Below are 16,256 nucleotides of genomic sequence, written 5' to 3'. Positions count from 1 at the left end.
TGATACCAGACAGCCGTGTGTTTGAAAGTAATTTTAACCCCATACTTTTACTTAAGAAACTAAAGTCGGGTCAAAAGTCTGAGACCACTAGTGAAAGAGTTTTTCCAATTTAATACCAAAATTTTCATGGCAAATTATCAGCATAACAATTTCAGTGACATAGGTAAAATACACAATTTGGCATGTCCCCCTTTTGCTTTAATGACAGCAAGCACTCAAGCGGTCATGAAGAACACCTCTCGTGGAAGCAAGGAAATCCAACCTTCTTTACAAAGGAGTGAACATGGTCAATATCACAAATCATACTGATCGGCTGTGAATTTGGTAACAATATGTCAAAAGCTCTGCCGCTGAAACCAGTCTCTGCTTAACAAAATTTGAATCACTGTCCCCAGTGGCCGAAGCTGGAAGTGATGTTAACCATTTTGAGGTTGGAATTATCCACAGGGTGGCTCCAAAATCATAGTTTTAAGGCCTTTGCACACCAGAGGCGATGCAATAATGCGAAAAGAATCGCTGACAAATGGCCCATTTATATAAAAAGCGAGGCAAATGATCGCCCGTTTGCACATTCACGCCTTTACAACAGGTGGCGCTAATCGACAAGCCATGTTACCCTGATATGGAAGATGGAGCAAAGCCCCTTTCAGCTGGTCGTCCATCTGCTCATCACGTATGAAATTGCAAAACAAAAGACAAGAAAGCAGTTTTTTCTAATGTGCAGATCGAACAATTTAAACAGATTTCTATACAAGCTGCAATAGCAATGATATTTTTTTTATTTGAAAACTTTCAAGACACCTCAAACTATTTCAGTTCAGCCTGCTGCCAGTATTATCGTGTAGAACCAGTCTGAAGGATGATTAGAATTAAAAAGTGTAAAAAATAAAGTAATATCAATGGTTAAAACAATACTGATTACAGGTATTCGACACTGCCACTCATACTGCATATACTTGTTTATGTACATTTGATTTTTGTAAAGGCAATGCAAGCAGTGATGTAGCATTATTATGTATTTGTTAAGAGAACCATATAAGGATTTTATTTTTATTTTTATTTAGATAAAATTAGATAAATTAATTTTACATCCTCACTGCTGGTTCAGGATTTCTTCCTTGAGTTCATTCTGCATTTAATGTCGGTTGTCAAAACAGCACCACCAGTAGAGCTGGTTTTGGTAAATGCAGCGGCTCCTGATCTCACTCAAAAGTTCATTTTTAATTGGTTAGGTTGTTACGTAATTGTATAACAGTAAAACAAAACCAGTTACACAGTCAACAGGAATGCATTTCTAATTAACCCTACATTATCACCCAAAAACCCAACTCTTAACTATGTAATCATGTTGCACAAGTGTGCATTTTGATCAGCACAGAATTAAAAGGTTCTTCATTTTACCCCATTTCTTTGCTTTCAAATATTATCGCCTTGTTTATATCCAGGCTTAAATGAAAAAATCCCAGATTTTCAATGTGGTCTCAGACTTTGGGAGCGGTTTGTCTGTCCCACTTTAGTCCCCATTGTTTTCTTTTTAAAGAATCACACCTGTGTAACTCACCTGTGTATTTGCCGCCATGAAATGTCATTGGAAATCCAGATGCACCGCCGGCAAAGTCACTCATCATAACGTCGACACCGTGTGGGAGACGTCCGTTGTTTGGTCTGGTGCAATCGACTGTGTTCAGTATCATGTGACCTTGAAAGAGGGTTCAGAGTATATGATTTGGCACATGATTAACTTACATTTTTAAGGCAGGTTTTACGTCAATGACCAATTATTATTATATCACATGTGTATTTTAATCAAACACGATTCTCAAGTTTAGATTTGTGAGCTAACGCTATCGTATGGCTTCAGAAGACTTGTAATATAGAGCACAAACCGTACAAACTACTTTTTTACATCTGTTATGGTGCTTTTTCTCCATTTTGAAGCTTGTTATGGTGAACATTTGTATGTCATTGTATATAAAAGAGTGGTGATAAAAGAAAAGCAGGAAGTTATACGGGTTTGGAACAACATGAGGTTAATAATGAGTAAATAATATAGAACATACATTTTTAGGTGAACTATTAAAGTTGTTATAGACACAAATAGGCCGTGTACAGTGTTGAAATGCACTTTTACACTTTGCAAACAAACAATATCTTTGCCATCATTGCCAGATCTGAACTTGAACTTTAATTCAGTGTTGTTAATAGGAATGACAAAACTATAATAGAGATCTGAAATGTGACTTGACAACCTGTGACATTTGACAGGTTGATTTACATGTAATCTGTATGGTCACAGTAATCAGATTTAGCTGCAACATGCTACCAAACCTCTTTCTATTAACAGTGAACAAGATCAGCTGCACATGATATTAATTGATTAATGATTGCACATGGCTGTAACGTTTGAATAACGAGGCTGACGAGGAGATCGCGGATCCAAAGCGCAGTTTGAGTTTATTTAATCAGAAAACACAAAATGAACAAAAGAACAACCCACGATGGGGAAAAGAAACATAAACTAGTTAAGGTAACCACGGTAGAGACAAACAGGGAACAAGGGAGAGAAGCACACATCAGGCTAACATCAAACAACGATAGAGCGAAGACTGAACAAAGACACAGGGTATAAATACATAAACAAGGGAAAAAGGGACCAATGAACAAACAGAACTCAAACAAGATAACAAGGTGATTAACAGAAGTAAAAGGCAAACTAATGAGGACAGGTGAAAACAATGAACAGAGGAAACACGAACGCTAACAAAGAGACTATGGAGCCGAAGGTGGCGAGGGCGAAGAAGGCTCTGAAGACGGAGCCAATGGAGGCTTCGGGGGCGGAGCCGGGAGAGGCTCGGGAGGCTCCGGAGGAGGAATTGAAGGAGGTTCAGGAGGCGGAGCCGAAGGAGGCGAGGGCGATGAAGGCTCTGAAGACGGAGCCAATGGAGGCTTCGGCGGCGGAGCCGGGACAGGCTCGGGAGGCGCAGGAGGTGAAGCGGACGAGGCTCTAGGAGCGGAGACCAGGAAGACTCTGGAGTCTCTGGGGGTAGAGACGTAGGAGGCTCTGAGGGTGGAGCCGCCAAAGGCTTGAGTGGCTTAAGAGGCGGTGCCGGAGGAGGCTCGGGAGGTGGAGCCATAGGAGGCTCTGAGGGCGGAGCCGTCGAAGGCTTGAGTGGCTCGAGCGGCGGAGCCGTAGGAGGCTCGGGTGGCGGAGCCATAGGAGGCTCGGGAGGCTCTGAGGGCGGGGCCGTCGAAGGCTTGAGTGGCTCGAGAGGAGGAGCCGTAGGAGGCTCAAGAGGCTCTGGGGGCGGAGCCGTCAAAGGCTTGAGTGGATCGAGAGGCGGAGCAATCGGAGGCTCTGGAGGCGGAGCCGTAGAAGGCTCTGGGGGTGGAACCGCAGGAGGCCCCGTAGGCGGAGCTGCAGGAGGCTCGAGAGGCTCTGGGGGCGGAGCCGTAGGAGGCTCAAGAGGCTCTGGGGACGGAGCCCTGGAAGGCTCTAGAGGCGGAGCCCTGGGTGGCTCGAGAGGCCTGGAAGGCGAAGCCCTGGAAGGCTCGAGAGGCTTGAGAGACGGAGCCGTGGGAGGCTCGAGAGGCTTGAGGGGCGGAGCCCTGGCAGGCTCGAGAGGCTTGAGGGGCGGAGCCCTAGCAGGCTCGAGAGGCGGAGCCCTGGCAGACTCGAGAGGCTTGAGAGGCGGAGCTCTGGGAAGCTCAGAGGGCGGAGCTCTGGAAAGCTTGGGAGGCTTGAGAGACGGAGCCCTGGAAGACTCGACAGACTTGAGAGACGGAGCCCTGGAAGGCTTGAGGGGCGGAGCCTTGGTAGGATCGGAGGGCGGAGCTCTGGAAAGCTTGGGAGGCTTGAGAGGCGGAGCCCTGGAAGGCTCGAGAGACTTGAGAGGCGGAGCCCTGGAAGGCTCGAGGGGCTTGAGGGGCGGAGCCCTGGAAGGCTCGAGAGGCTTGGGAGGCGGAGCCCTAGAAGGCTCGAGAGGCTTGGGAGGCGGAGCTCTGGGAAGCTCGGAGGGCGGAGCTCTGGAAAGCTCGGGAAACTTCGGATGGCGGAGCTCTGGAAAGCTTCGGGAAACTTCGGATGGCGGAGCTCTGGAAAGCTCGGAAACTTCGGATGCCGGAGCTCTGGAAAGCTCGGAAACTTCGGATGGCGGAGCTCTGGAAAGCTCGGGAAACTCGGATGGCGGAGCTCTGGAAAGCTCGGGAGGAGGAGCCCTGGAAGACTCGAGAGACTTGGGAGGCGGAGCCCTGGTAGGCTCGAGAGGGGGAGCCCTGGAAGGCTCGGGAGGTGCTGACTCTAGGATGGGCACGACCACTGGCGCTGGCTCTTGGACGGTCACGGTTACTGGCACTGGCTCTTGGACGATCGAGGCTTCTGGTACTGGCTCTTGGACGATCAAGGCTACTGGCACTGGCTCTTGGACGGTCACGGCTACTGGCACTGGCTCTTGGACGGTCACGGCTACTGGCACTGGCTCTTGGACGGTCACGGCTACTGGCACTGGCTCAGGGACGGTCGAGGCTACAGGCGCTGGCTCAGGGACGGTCGAGGCTACAGGCGCTGGCTCAGGGACGGTCGAGGCTACAGGCGCTGGCTCAGGGACGGTCGAGGCTACAGGCGCTGGCTCAGGGACGGTCGAGGCTACAGGCGCTGGCTCAGGGACATCTGAGGCTACAGGCGCTGGCTCACTGACGTTTGAGGCTACAGGCGCTGGCTCACTGACGTCCGAGGCTACAAGCACTGGCTCACTGACGTTTGAGGCTATTGGCACTGGCTCACTGACGTCTGAGGCTACTGGCTCTGGCTGGGTTACCGTGGTAAGCACCGGCTTGGGTTCGCTGGGTGCTGAGGGCAGAGCCAAGGGGGGTTCAGAGCATGGGGCTGTGGCAGGCGGAGGCTGGAGTGCAGAGACCTCTCCCTTTCTCCTCTTCCTCCGGGCTGATGCGACTGGCGAAGCTGGGATGTTGTTCCTGGTCAGCGTGGCTTCAGGTTCGCTGACCGTGGCTGGCAAGGGCTCAGGCTCGCTGACCGTGGTTGGCGAGGGCTCAGGCTTGCTGACGGTAGAGGCCGTAGGCGCTGGCTCGCTCACTGTGATATGCGTGGCCGCTGGCTCGCTCACCGGGGCAGGCGTGGGCTCTGAAGGGTAGGGAAGTCTGAAACGTTTGCCAGAACCAGAAAGTCGTGGATGTGATCTTCTATAGGTCGGTCCCCTTGCTTCAGGCTGAGCAGTTCATAGTTCGCCCGAAAAACTGCTGGATCCATTGTGCCGTTGATCGTTCTGTAACGTTTGAATAACGAGGCTGACGAGGAGATGCGGATCCAAAAGCAGTTTGAGTTTATTTAATCAGAAAACACAAAATGAACAAAAGAACAACCCACGATGGGGAAAAGAAACATAAACTAGTTAAGGTAACCACGGTAGAGACAAACAGGGAACAAGGGAGAGAAGCACACATCAGGCTAACATCAAAAAACGATAGACGAAGACTGAACAAAGACACAGGGTATAAATACATAAACAAGGGGAAAAAGGGACCAATGAACAAACAGAACTCAAACAAGATAACAAGGTGATTAACAGAAGTAAAAGGCAAACTAATGAGGACAGGTGAAAACAATGAACAGAGGAAACACGAACGCTAACAAAGAGACTATGGAGTTACATAAGGGACTAAAGTGAAAACTAAGAAATGCAAAAGTGACAACAATGGTAAACAAAAGGGCAACAGTGAAACAAGACAGGGTATTCATAACAATGGCTTGTAAACTATGAGCCTGTCATTAAACACATGTTTGAACTGTGTGTGTAGATGATTAAGTTAAGATTGAATTCAGTGAGATTGAAATATGAGATTTCTTCTGTATGTTTCACAGACAAAACATGGTCAAAGAACACTTTTGACAAAATGAAATACCTTTATACTCCACGATTACGCAGGTATCCATCTCAGGATGAACTCCGTCCATTAGAATCATAAATCGCAGGTTTTCATCGACCTTGAATAAAAAAACACTCAATATCATGACAAATACAGAGCGTGAGAGTTATTAAAGAGTCAAGGAGATTTACGTACATTCTGCCATACACCAAACGGCACGACTTTGATGTTTGTTAAATTCACGCCACTTTTCCCCAGATACCTGCCAGAAAATTGGAACACAATTTGTTTTTCCACTCATGCCCACGTGGCAAAATATTCAAAATCTATTAATTCCTCTAGAAGTTTGTTTACCAGAACACCGGCCGTGAGGTGTCTCCAACATAAATGGGAATATCTGGCCGCTTTTGGGCAAGAAGTTTCAATGTGGGGTAGCTGAAAAAGAGAGATATGTTCAATTTATGTTCCAAATGAGAGACAGCGTCTTCTTTACACTGCAAAGGAGACACAGAAGCATCATCTGAAGGGGAGACTGAGGTTAGTTGTCACAAGGGCGTTATCTCAGTAGCTATGAAGTGTTAGTCAAAGGGCAATTTCCCAAATACTTGTTCCCTATCTGTCACTCACTCGACGTTGTGTCAATGTAATGACACTAGGGATCGCCCTTGGGAGCCCCAAACACCAGAAAAGGGTATAAAAGGAGCTGGCTCGCAACCACTCACTGATGGAGAGCGTCTTTTTAAAGATGCCTTTCCATCTGTGAATAATTCCTCTCGGCTTCCAACAGCCACGATCATTGCCTCATGTGTTTGGGCGCTGCCCATGTGGAGACAGCATTTGTGAACGGGTCATGTTCTCACTGCAAGAACATGACCATGGCAATGTTGCGGTGGCGGCTTTCCTTTGTCAGAGGGAAAGCCACTCCAGCGGCTCCCCACCTCTGTCCTTCTACCTACGGGTGTGAGGCCATGTCGGTTAGCACTGGGATCAATTGGGGGACCGCAATGGAAGCTGCTCTGCTGGGTAACCCCTCTTGGATCTCCCATTCCCGAGGATGCTCGATGAGATTGACTGACTGCGTCTCAGGGCCGAATCTGCGATCTCACGGCCATGCCCCACCCGGTCCCTTTCTTCCTGGAGGTGCATGAGGAGCTAACAAGTTCATGCAAGGCACCTTTACTGCCTGTACCCAATGTCTGAGCTCCTCCGCTCTCACTACCCTCGATGGTGGGGCTGCCAGGTGGTAATCGGTTGTGGTGCACCTTTGCCCATAAAGCGCCACCACCTGGTGGAACCGTGTGAGACTCCCGTTCAGGGCCTGTAGGCTTATCACTGGCGGCAAAGGCTTACAGTGCTGCTGGGCATGCCGCCTCTGCACTGCACGCCATGGCTCTTCTGCAGGTGCACCAATCCTAGGTGCTTAGAGATCTGCACAAGGGTAGTTCTGACCCGGGATTATTTCAGGAGCTGCACTCGGCGACCGATCTCACCTTCCAGGTGTCGAAGGTCATGGTGCAGACTCTCGAGCAGGCAGTTCCCACCCTGGTGGTCAAGGAGCACCACCTATGGCTCAACTTGGGGGAGATGAGCAAGGCTGACAAGGTACAGTTACTTGACGCCCCCGTCTCCCAGGTTGGCCTATTCGGTGACACCGTTGAGAACTTTGCCCAGCAGTTCTCGGCGGTTAAGAAGCAGATTGAGGCTATTCAACATATCCTGCCCCATGCGGTGATGACAACGGCTCTGATGTCTCTAGACTCAGCACGGCCATGAATTCGGGGTTCGAGCACCCTCAACGTGGCGGCTCGGCTCTACCCGCCGCGAGGCCCCTTCCACCAGTACGTCCTACGCTATTCTTCTCTTGGTTCCACTAGCCCACCGCATGGGGTCATGGCTTGTGCTCCCCAACCCATTGCGATAACTGACCAGGACCATTCGACTCAGCTATGCGATTCAGTTCACCAGGTGCCCGACTGGGTTCAGCGGGTCTGTTTTACCTCAGTATAGGTGAGAATGCCGCCCTGCGTGCGGAGATCACGACCCTTCTGCGGAAGCACGCAATAGAGCCTGTCCCTCCAGCTGAGATGAAGGGGTTCTACAGCCTTTACTTCATCGTACCCAAGAAAGGCGTTGGGTTGCGGCCAGTCTTGGACCTGTGAGTACTGAACCAGGCCTTGCACAGACTCCCGTTCAAGTTGCTGATGCAGAAACACATTTTAGCGAGGGTTCAGCATCAGGATTGGTTCGCGGCTGTAGACCTGAAGGACGCGTACTTCCACATCTTGGTTTTACCTCGGCACATGCCCTTTCTGCGGTTTGCCTTTGAGAGCCAGGGACCAAAGTCACAAGGGCAGCCCTTGCCCCATTAAGGGAAGTGGGCATCCACATCCTCAACTATCGGTAGGACTGGCTGATTCTAGCTCACTCTTAAGACTTGTTGTGTGCACACAGGGACCTGATGCTCAGGCATCTCAGCCGGTTGGGGCTTCGGATCAACTGGGAAAAGAGCAAGCTCTCCCCGGTTCAGAGCATCTCTTTTCTCAGGTTTGAGCTAGACTCAGTCTCAATGATGGGCACAGTGGTTTGTCCGTCTCGCACCGCCAGTCCACGTAACACAGTTCAGCTTGTTGTGGCATTTTGTATAGGGACCCATAGTGTAACTACATCGACACAACATCGAGTAAGTGACAGATAGGGAATGTCCTGGTTACTTCCATAACCTCCGTTCCCTGATGGAGGGAACAAGATGTTTTGTCCCTCCTGCAACAACACTGAACTACCAGCTTAAATGGCTGAGACCCTGTCTCGGCTCCTCAGCACAAAACCTGAATGAGTGGTTGTGAGCCAGCTCCTTTTATCAGAGGTATTTGGGGCTCCCAAGGGTGACCCCTAGTGTTACTACATCGATACAATGTCTCGCCTCCATCAGGAACGGAGGTTAAAGTAACCAGGAATTTTGGGAATTCTGTCCTCTAAAATGAAATGTATATTTTCATGTTTTTGCTATAAAATAAAACCAAACTGGCATACATTAAGTGTTTGACACTTTGTTTGTAGCCTGCTAGCTTTCTTTGCATCACATATCTATAATTTTTTTTACTTTTAATCATTAATATCTGCCATTTTTCAGTGTGCATCAGGTTTTCCCCACATAACCCCCTGTGAATACGAGCAGACAGAGAAGTAAGTTTGGAGCAGAAGAAATTGAAATAAATTGTGTAAATTGTCAACTTTACGCTAAGCAAAAAATTCTATTTTTAGCCATTTTACATGAACATGTTACCAGACACGATCATATTTTTGTACCAAGAAAATTCACTTTGGATCATAATTTCCTTTTTCTAGTTTTCCTTTGATATTAGGACAAAAATATTATTTTTGATAATAATTTTTTTGATTGATCTTGTTTTAGAAACAACACTGCATAAGATATTTCGTTTTTTCAGAGAATGTATTTTTAATGTGTATTTTTAGTTTTTATATTCAAAACAAGTGAAAAAGTCAAAAAATGTATTTATTATGTATTAGTTATATTGAATTATCTTTATTTTGGGGCCTTGGCAAATATTGATATATGCTATTAATTGCAATTAATCAAATTCATTAATCAGCATGTTGTAATTAATTACAACATTTTAAACAATTGACTGCCCTGGGTTGGAATATTTTAAGAGTTATTTGTGATGTCCATTACAATGCCCATTGCTTCCGAATTATGCCTTTGTGTTTGTGTGTGTGTGTGTGTGTGTGTGTGTGTGTGTGTGTGTGTGTTTTATATTAAGTCTCCCCAATAGAAATATTATATATAACTTTGCATAGACACATAGACATAGTTTTATTTTAATGACTGTAAGATGTAAGGCAGTATGTTAGTCTCCATTCACTTTTATTGCACCTTTTTTCCGTACAATAAAAGTGAATGGTGACTCTGAGATGTAATAAGGTGTAACATTGTAACGGGTAGGGGATGGGTGAGGAGGAGTCTGGAACCGGCTGAGCAATAAACAAAACTTTTAATGACAAACTCAACTTAAACAACATTTAACATAAGACATACACACACAGCGGCCACATGCGTCACTCTCTATCTCGAACTGGCGTCTATGGCTTCCCTTTATCTCACTCTCCCGCTGATCAGTTGACTCAGCACCAACCGTGCACCCTCATGGCCCGCCCACGCCCTCCTCCTCGTCACACTGCTCCCCCACCCGATTCAGGCCCGGGCGCCATCCAGACTGACCTACTCCCCCCCAGCCCCATTCTCTGGAGGGGAGACACTGCCCTTCCAGCTGTTCCGCCAGCTGGTGGTCAACCCCGCCTCCTGGGTAAGAGATAATAATAAAAGGGATAGTTCATCCAAAAATGAAATTTCTCTCATCATTTACTCACCCTCATGAGACCACAGATGTGCATGAATTTGTTCTTTTTGCTGTGCACAAGCTCATATATCAGAATATATAAGCTTTGTAGGTCCATTCAATGCGAGCGAATGTTGGCCAGAGCTTTGAAGCTCCAAAATAAATCACATGAGCATAAAAGTAATCCATAAGATTCCAGTGGCTAAATCCATGTCTTCAGAAGTGATATGATAGGTGTGGGTGAGAAACAGATCAATACTGAAGTCATTTTTACTCCAAATCTTCATTTTCACATCTGAAAGTCACATGTGATGACTGTTTAGTATCACTTTCACATCTGAAGATTTAGAGTATAAATGGACTTATTGATCTCACCCATGAATGTGAATGTTTCTCACCCACAGCTATCACAGTCTGTGGTGAATTCAGCTCATCCAAATACAAGTCAAAGTCCCAACTGTCCTTATAGATCTTTGAACCATTTGGCGGTTCAGTAATGGCCTTCCTACGATTGTGGTATTAAAACCAGAAAAGAAAATCATTTTAATAAAGTAACAGATGGAAATAATAGCAGAAAGTAACAAGAACTGATGGACATTATTGCATGCTACAAATGCTACACTCAAATGCTGCCTTCAAGTCCAATGTTTACATTCACGTCAGAAAAAATTGGTGATTTTTAAAAATATTTTCTACCTACCGATAAAGTCAAGACTCACTTTTGTGCAAAATGATCAGCAGACAATTTACATTAGGTGCTTTATCTGTGTAATTTATCAATTTAAGTCAACTTAAAAGCAGCATTAAGCTATCATGCTACATGCTAATAAATGCATGCTACATAAACATGCTTACATGCTACATACTAATTCTCGCATCCTCTACATAGGCCTATACTATTGCATTTGTGCAACATAAACATTTACACATGCTACATACCGATGTTTACATGCTCTACTTATATTAGTGCATTCATGCTACATGCTAAAGCTAATTCAAAGCCATCAGAACGGACCTGTTGGATTTGTCAGCCAGAGCGAGGGCCAAATCCAACACTGAACCAGGTAAAGGAGTCCAGGTTAAGGTATTTGGGCATCTCTTCCTTATGGATTCGTTCAGGTCTACTGGATTGTTCTTGATGTTTGTCTCCTTTATGTACCTGTTAGTTCACACATTCAAATGTTCCAGTTACATCATCATCGATTTTTTTTTAACATGGAAGAATGTTTACTCTATGCCTTAATGGATAAAAATCACTTTACCTTTGTTAAATAATGTGATATGGCATACATGAGCTAAGCATTATGATGAATTTCTCATGGCAAAGACTTTAAATGGACCTGTCTGAAGGGTGAGCTTCAGTGAAGTAACCAGCGAATGGACAGTAGATCTTGGGCTGTAGGGAATTCACCAGCTGCGTCTTATAGTTTAACAGTTTCTTCCTTTCGTTCTTAATGAAATCACTCTTCCAGCTTTCTGTCAAAGGGAGAAAAAGAAACCCAGTAGAATCATGATACCAGACAGCCGTGTGTTTGAAAGTAATTTTAACCCCATACTTTTACTTAAGAAACTAAAGTCGGGTCAAAAGTCTGAGACCACTAGTGAAAGAGTTTTTCCAACTTAATACCAAAATTTTCATGGCAAATTATCAGCATAACAATTTCAGTGACATAGGTAAAATACACTATATGGCATGTCCCCCTTTTGCTTTAATGACAGCATGCACTCAAGCGGTCATGAAGAACACCTCTGCGGAAGCAAGGAAATCCAACCTTCTTTACAAAGGAGTGAACATGGTCAATATCACAAATCATACTGATCGCGCTGTGAATTTGGTAACAATATGTCAAAAGCTCTGCTGCTGAAACCAGTCTCTGCTTAACAAAATTTGAATCACTGTCCCCAGTGGCCGAAGCTGGAAGTGATGTTAACCATTTTGAGGTTGGAATTATCCACAGGGTGGCTCCAAAATCATAGTTTTAAGGCTTTTGCACACCAGAGGCGATGCAATAATGCGAAAAGAATCGCTGACAAATGGCCCATTTATATAGAAAGCGAGGCAAATGATCGCCCGTTTGCACATTCACGCCTTTACAACAGGTGGCGCTAATCGACAAGCCATGTTACCCTGATATGGAAGATGGAGCAAAGCCCCTTTCAGCTGGTCGTCCATCTGCTCATCACGTATGAAATTGCAAAACAAAAGACAAGAAAGCAGTTCTCTTACGAGAGGTTCTCTCGTATTGCTTACGCTACGGGAAAGATTCATCTTTTCTGAGATATTGAAGCCAAAAAATTATCCTTAATTTTTGTATCCATTGTCAACGCAGTGCGGCAGCTGCAGACCTTGAGCGGGCTAGCTAGCGAGCTCATAGGTTGCTCTGTGGCAACTGCTGCAGCCTATAGACGAGCTTGGGCGAACTCGCATCCAATGAGAGGCGTCCGCGCGCTCACTGCATCAAAGCCCGCCAAAATGGGCATGACTAGAGTGCATATAAGCGTAGTTCGTAGGCTGGAACCCTGATTTTCATCTCTTCAGCGAAGCTCTTCGCATCGCTGACCTGGAAGCAGCGTCGCCGTTCGAGGGGCATCAAGCAAGCGTGGACAGCGCTAGAAGAAGCCGGCCGTCTCAGCCACCTTCAGCCATCCTGCGAGCTATGCCATCCGGCGACGTATCCTTTTATTCAGCAAGCTAGTTCTCACGAACTATTCACAAAAAGTACTGAGCGTCTTTTTCAAGATGCCTCGCTCCACTTGCGCCTCATGTCGCGCCCTTCTCAGCACAGGAGACCGCCACATCATCTGCGCTCTCTGCCTGGGACTGGGGCACGCAGAGCTCGCCCTCACTGAGGGCAGATCGCGATTTCTGCGAGGAGCTACCGATGTCGACCCTGCGGGCTCGACTCGAGCGCTCAAAGCAGAAACCGCCAGCGCCGCCTACCTTCAGCTGCGCAGGAAGAAGCGCCGCTCACAAAGGCTGCCGGAAACTGTGGTTGAAGCGACTGCCTCGCCGGAGCCTCTCCCTCGAGCATCGCTTTCACCCTCCCGCCCCGGGGCCGCGCAGTTGCCGCCCGGCGGCTGCACTGCTGCCATCTCGGATGACGAGACGGACGATAAGGGCCGCTGTTCCATCAAGGCTTCGGACAGCAGGAGTGGTCAGGCTCCCAAGCCTCCTCCTCGGCCCAGGAATCCAGCAGGACCCGCGCCGAGTCGAAGGGGAGTTAACACGCCTCCTCACACAGGCCGTCGACCGCCTCGGGCTCAGTGGTCACCGCCCCTGAGCAGGCACCCAACAGACTCGACGGCTGCTTTCTTCAAAGCCATCGCCGCTCTACACCCGCGGCCCGGGCGCTCCCTTCCTGCGGAATTACATACGGAGCTTGCAAAGTCGTGGAACGCTCCTTTTTCAGCCAGGACCCGTTCCCACATCTCCACCTCTCTCGTGTCGGTGGACGGCGCCACTGAGAGAGGCTACTCCTCCATCCTCCCGGTCGAGGACTCGGTAGCAGCACACCTTTGTCCGTCCTCCGCGAGATGGCGTTCCAAGCCTGTGCTCCCGTCTAAGGCCTGCAGAGCGACTTCCGCCTATGTTGGCCGCGCCTATTCCGCCGCCGGCCAAGCCGCATCTGCTCTGCACTCAATGCCCATTTTACAGATCCTACAAGCAGACCTTCTCCGGGAGTGGGATGAGAAAGGCAGGCACCCAGAGGCTGTTACTGATCTACGAAGCGCGACAGACCTCGCCCTTGCGCTACCAAAGCTGCAGCCCAAGCTCTAGGGAAGTGCATGGCCTCGCTGACTGTGACCGAGAGACACTTATGGCTAACACTAGCCGACATGGGAGAAGCAGAGCGCTCCACGTTCCTCAACGCACCGCTCTCTCCGACCGGTCTCTTCGGCTCCGCGGTGAGTGGCATTGTGGACCGCTTCTCAGAAGTCCAGAAAGCCACCCAAGCCATGAACCTCTTCCTGCGGCGTCGCTAAGCTCCTCTGCAGGCCGCTCACGTGATCAGCCTCCTGCACGAGCCTCTTCACAGCGCCCAGTTCAACAAACTCAGACTTCTCAGCGTCGACAGAGCGGCCGCCCTCGATCAGCGCTCAGACAGCCGCCGCAGACCGCCGCCCCAGCGGGCCTCGATTTAAGGTAGCGCTGAAACCAGAGCAACCGAAGTCTTCCTAACTTTGTTGAACAAGCGGCGGCTCAGTCCGCCGCGGCGGACCACCGTCAAAGCTTTGCCCCTGTCAGTCCCCTTCTCTCAGGCTACTACAGTGGTGAATTTAGCAGCCAACAAGCCGGTGACACTGCCCGCTTGCCTGCACTCAAACGCCGTTTTCACGGCGACCAAATAAATCTTGTAAAGAGCAAACATGTCTTATGTGTAGAAAAAGTGCCCACAACCCAGTGTTCGCCCCTACACACAAGCATAACACATCCCGTGCCTCTATTAGAGCACGCTCTCATAAAGCGATTCACGAACCGCTCGAGCGTCAGAGTCAATGAAGGCGCCCACAAATGCGTCGCGTCGCCCATTCTCTGCCAGCTCTGTCACCACGACCAGCCCTATGTGTAGAAAATGTGCCCACAATCCAGTGTTCACTTCTGCACACAAGCACTGCATGTCTCGTGTCCCCACCAGAGCACGCTCACATAAAGCGATTACTGAACCGCTCGAGCGTCAGAGTCAATGAAGGAGCCCACAAATGCGTCGTGCGCCCATTCTCTGCCCGCTCTGTTACACGGCCAGCAACCATTCCTCTGTGTGTAAGTCCCGTGCCCATGACTATGCTTAGCATCACGTAACAGATGTGACTCTTTCCCCATTCATTCCAATCGGAAGTCACTCACAAAACAGCCTGTTCATGCTGTCTGCGAGCCATCATGCATGAACACACTAAACAGCTCACACATTTTGTTCAGCGCTCTGTGTGCGGCAATCAGAGCGAATTGGCCATTCACCCTCTAGTGTTACGCTTCAAAGCGTGGGAAGCTATTCCAGGGATATCCAAGTGGGTGTTAAGCACAATACAACAGGGCTATTTGCTACAGTTCGATCGCCGCCCCTACGCTTCAGAGCGTGCTCGAAACCACTGTGAACACGGAAGCAGCGTGCATGCTTCGTTCAGAAATAGCAAGCCTTCTGTGCAAAGGGCCATAGAAAAAGTGCCACCCTCTCTGAGCCGAGTCGGGGCTTTACAGCCGTTATTTTCTTGTTCCCAAGAAAGACGGCGGCCTCAGACCCATATTAGATCTCAGGGTTTTGAACAAGGTGCTTGCAAAAGACCGTTCAAAATGCTTACAATCAGGAAACTCCTCACGCATGTGCACCAGGGGACTGGTTTATTTCTCTCGATCTGAAAGATGCATACTTTCAGATTCAGATAAATCCCGTCACAGGCCATTCTTGAGATACGCCTCGACGGCCAGGTTTATCAATACACCGTCCTTCCGTTCGGCCTGTCCTTAGCACCCGTACTTTCACGAAGTGCATGGATGCGGCGCTCGCACCCCTGCGTGAGTCAGGGTTTGCAATTCTGAACTATTTGGACGACTGGCTGATTATGGCTCAGTCACATATGGAGCTTCTGTCTCACAGAGCAGTTCTCCTCAGCCATCTGAACAGTTTGGGTCTTGCAGTCAATTGGACCAAGAGCTCACTACAGCCCAGTCAGACCATTTCCTTCCTGGGAATAGAACTAGACTCCGTGGCAATGGCGGCTCGCTTATCTACACAGCGCGCACGCCGTGTTCAGCGACTAGCCGCATCTTTTCAGATGAACAGCCTCACGCCTCTGAAGAAATTCCAGAGAGTGCTAGGTTACATGGCCTCAGCCGCAGCAGTACTTCAGCTGGGTTTACTGCACATCGCCCGCTTCAGCATTGGCTAAACACCAGCGTCTCGCCGGGCTTGGGCCACAGGCCGCCAGCCCATCAAGGTGACTCAGACCTGTATATCAGCTCTGCAGCCCTGGACAGTGGCGAATGGTATCAGCGGGGAGTGACAATGGGAGCTGTATCTC

General features: G+C 48.4%; 1 protein-coding gene across 1 annotated transcript in view; it reads right to left on the bottom strand.

Annotated features, from left to right (window-relative positions):
* The window catches only part of LOC127638895 (uncharacterized), a 61,992-nt gene that overhangs the window by 11,221 nt on the left and 34,515 nt on the right, over positions 1-16,256 (bottom strand). Inside the window, exons 12-17 of the mRNA XM_052120625.1 lie at positions 11,579-11,714; positions 11,254-11,397; positions 6,235-6,315; positions 6,076-6,142; positions 5,917-5,998; positions 1,562-1,699 (exon numbers count right to left, since the gene is read on the bottom strand). Of these exons, the coding sequence (XP_051976585.1) occupies positions 1,562-1,699; positions 5,917-5,998; positions 6,076-6,142; positions 6,235-6,315; positions 11,254-11,397; positions 11,579-11,714 (648 nt within the window). The remainder of the gene's footprint in view (positions 1-1,561; positions 1,700-5,916; positions 5,999-6,075; positions 6,143-6,234; positions 6,316-11,253; positions 11,398-11,578; positions 11,715-16,256) is intronic.

This window comes from Xyrauchen texanus, chromosome 47 (genome assembly GCF_025860055.1).
Source record: "Xyrauchen texanus isolate HMW12.3.18 chromosome 47, RBS_HiC_50CHRs, whole genome shotgun sequence".
Taxonomy (NCBI): domain Eukaryota; kingdom Metazoa; phylum Chordata; class Actinopteri; order Cypriniformes; family Catostomidae; genus Xyrauchen; species Xyrauchen texanus.
The sequence above is the reverse complement of the archived record's forward strand: the minus strand, read 5'-3'. Positions and strand labels throughout refer to the sequence as shown.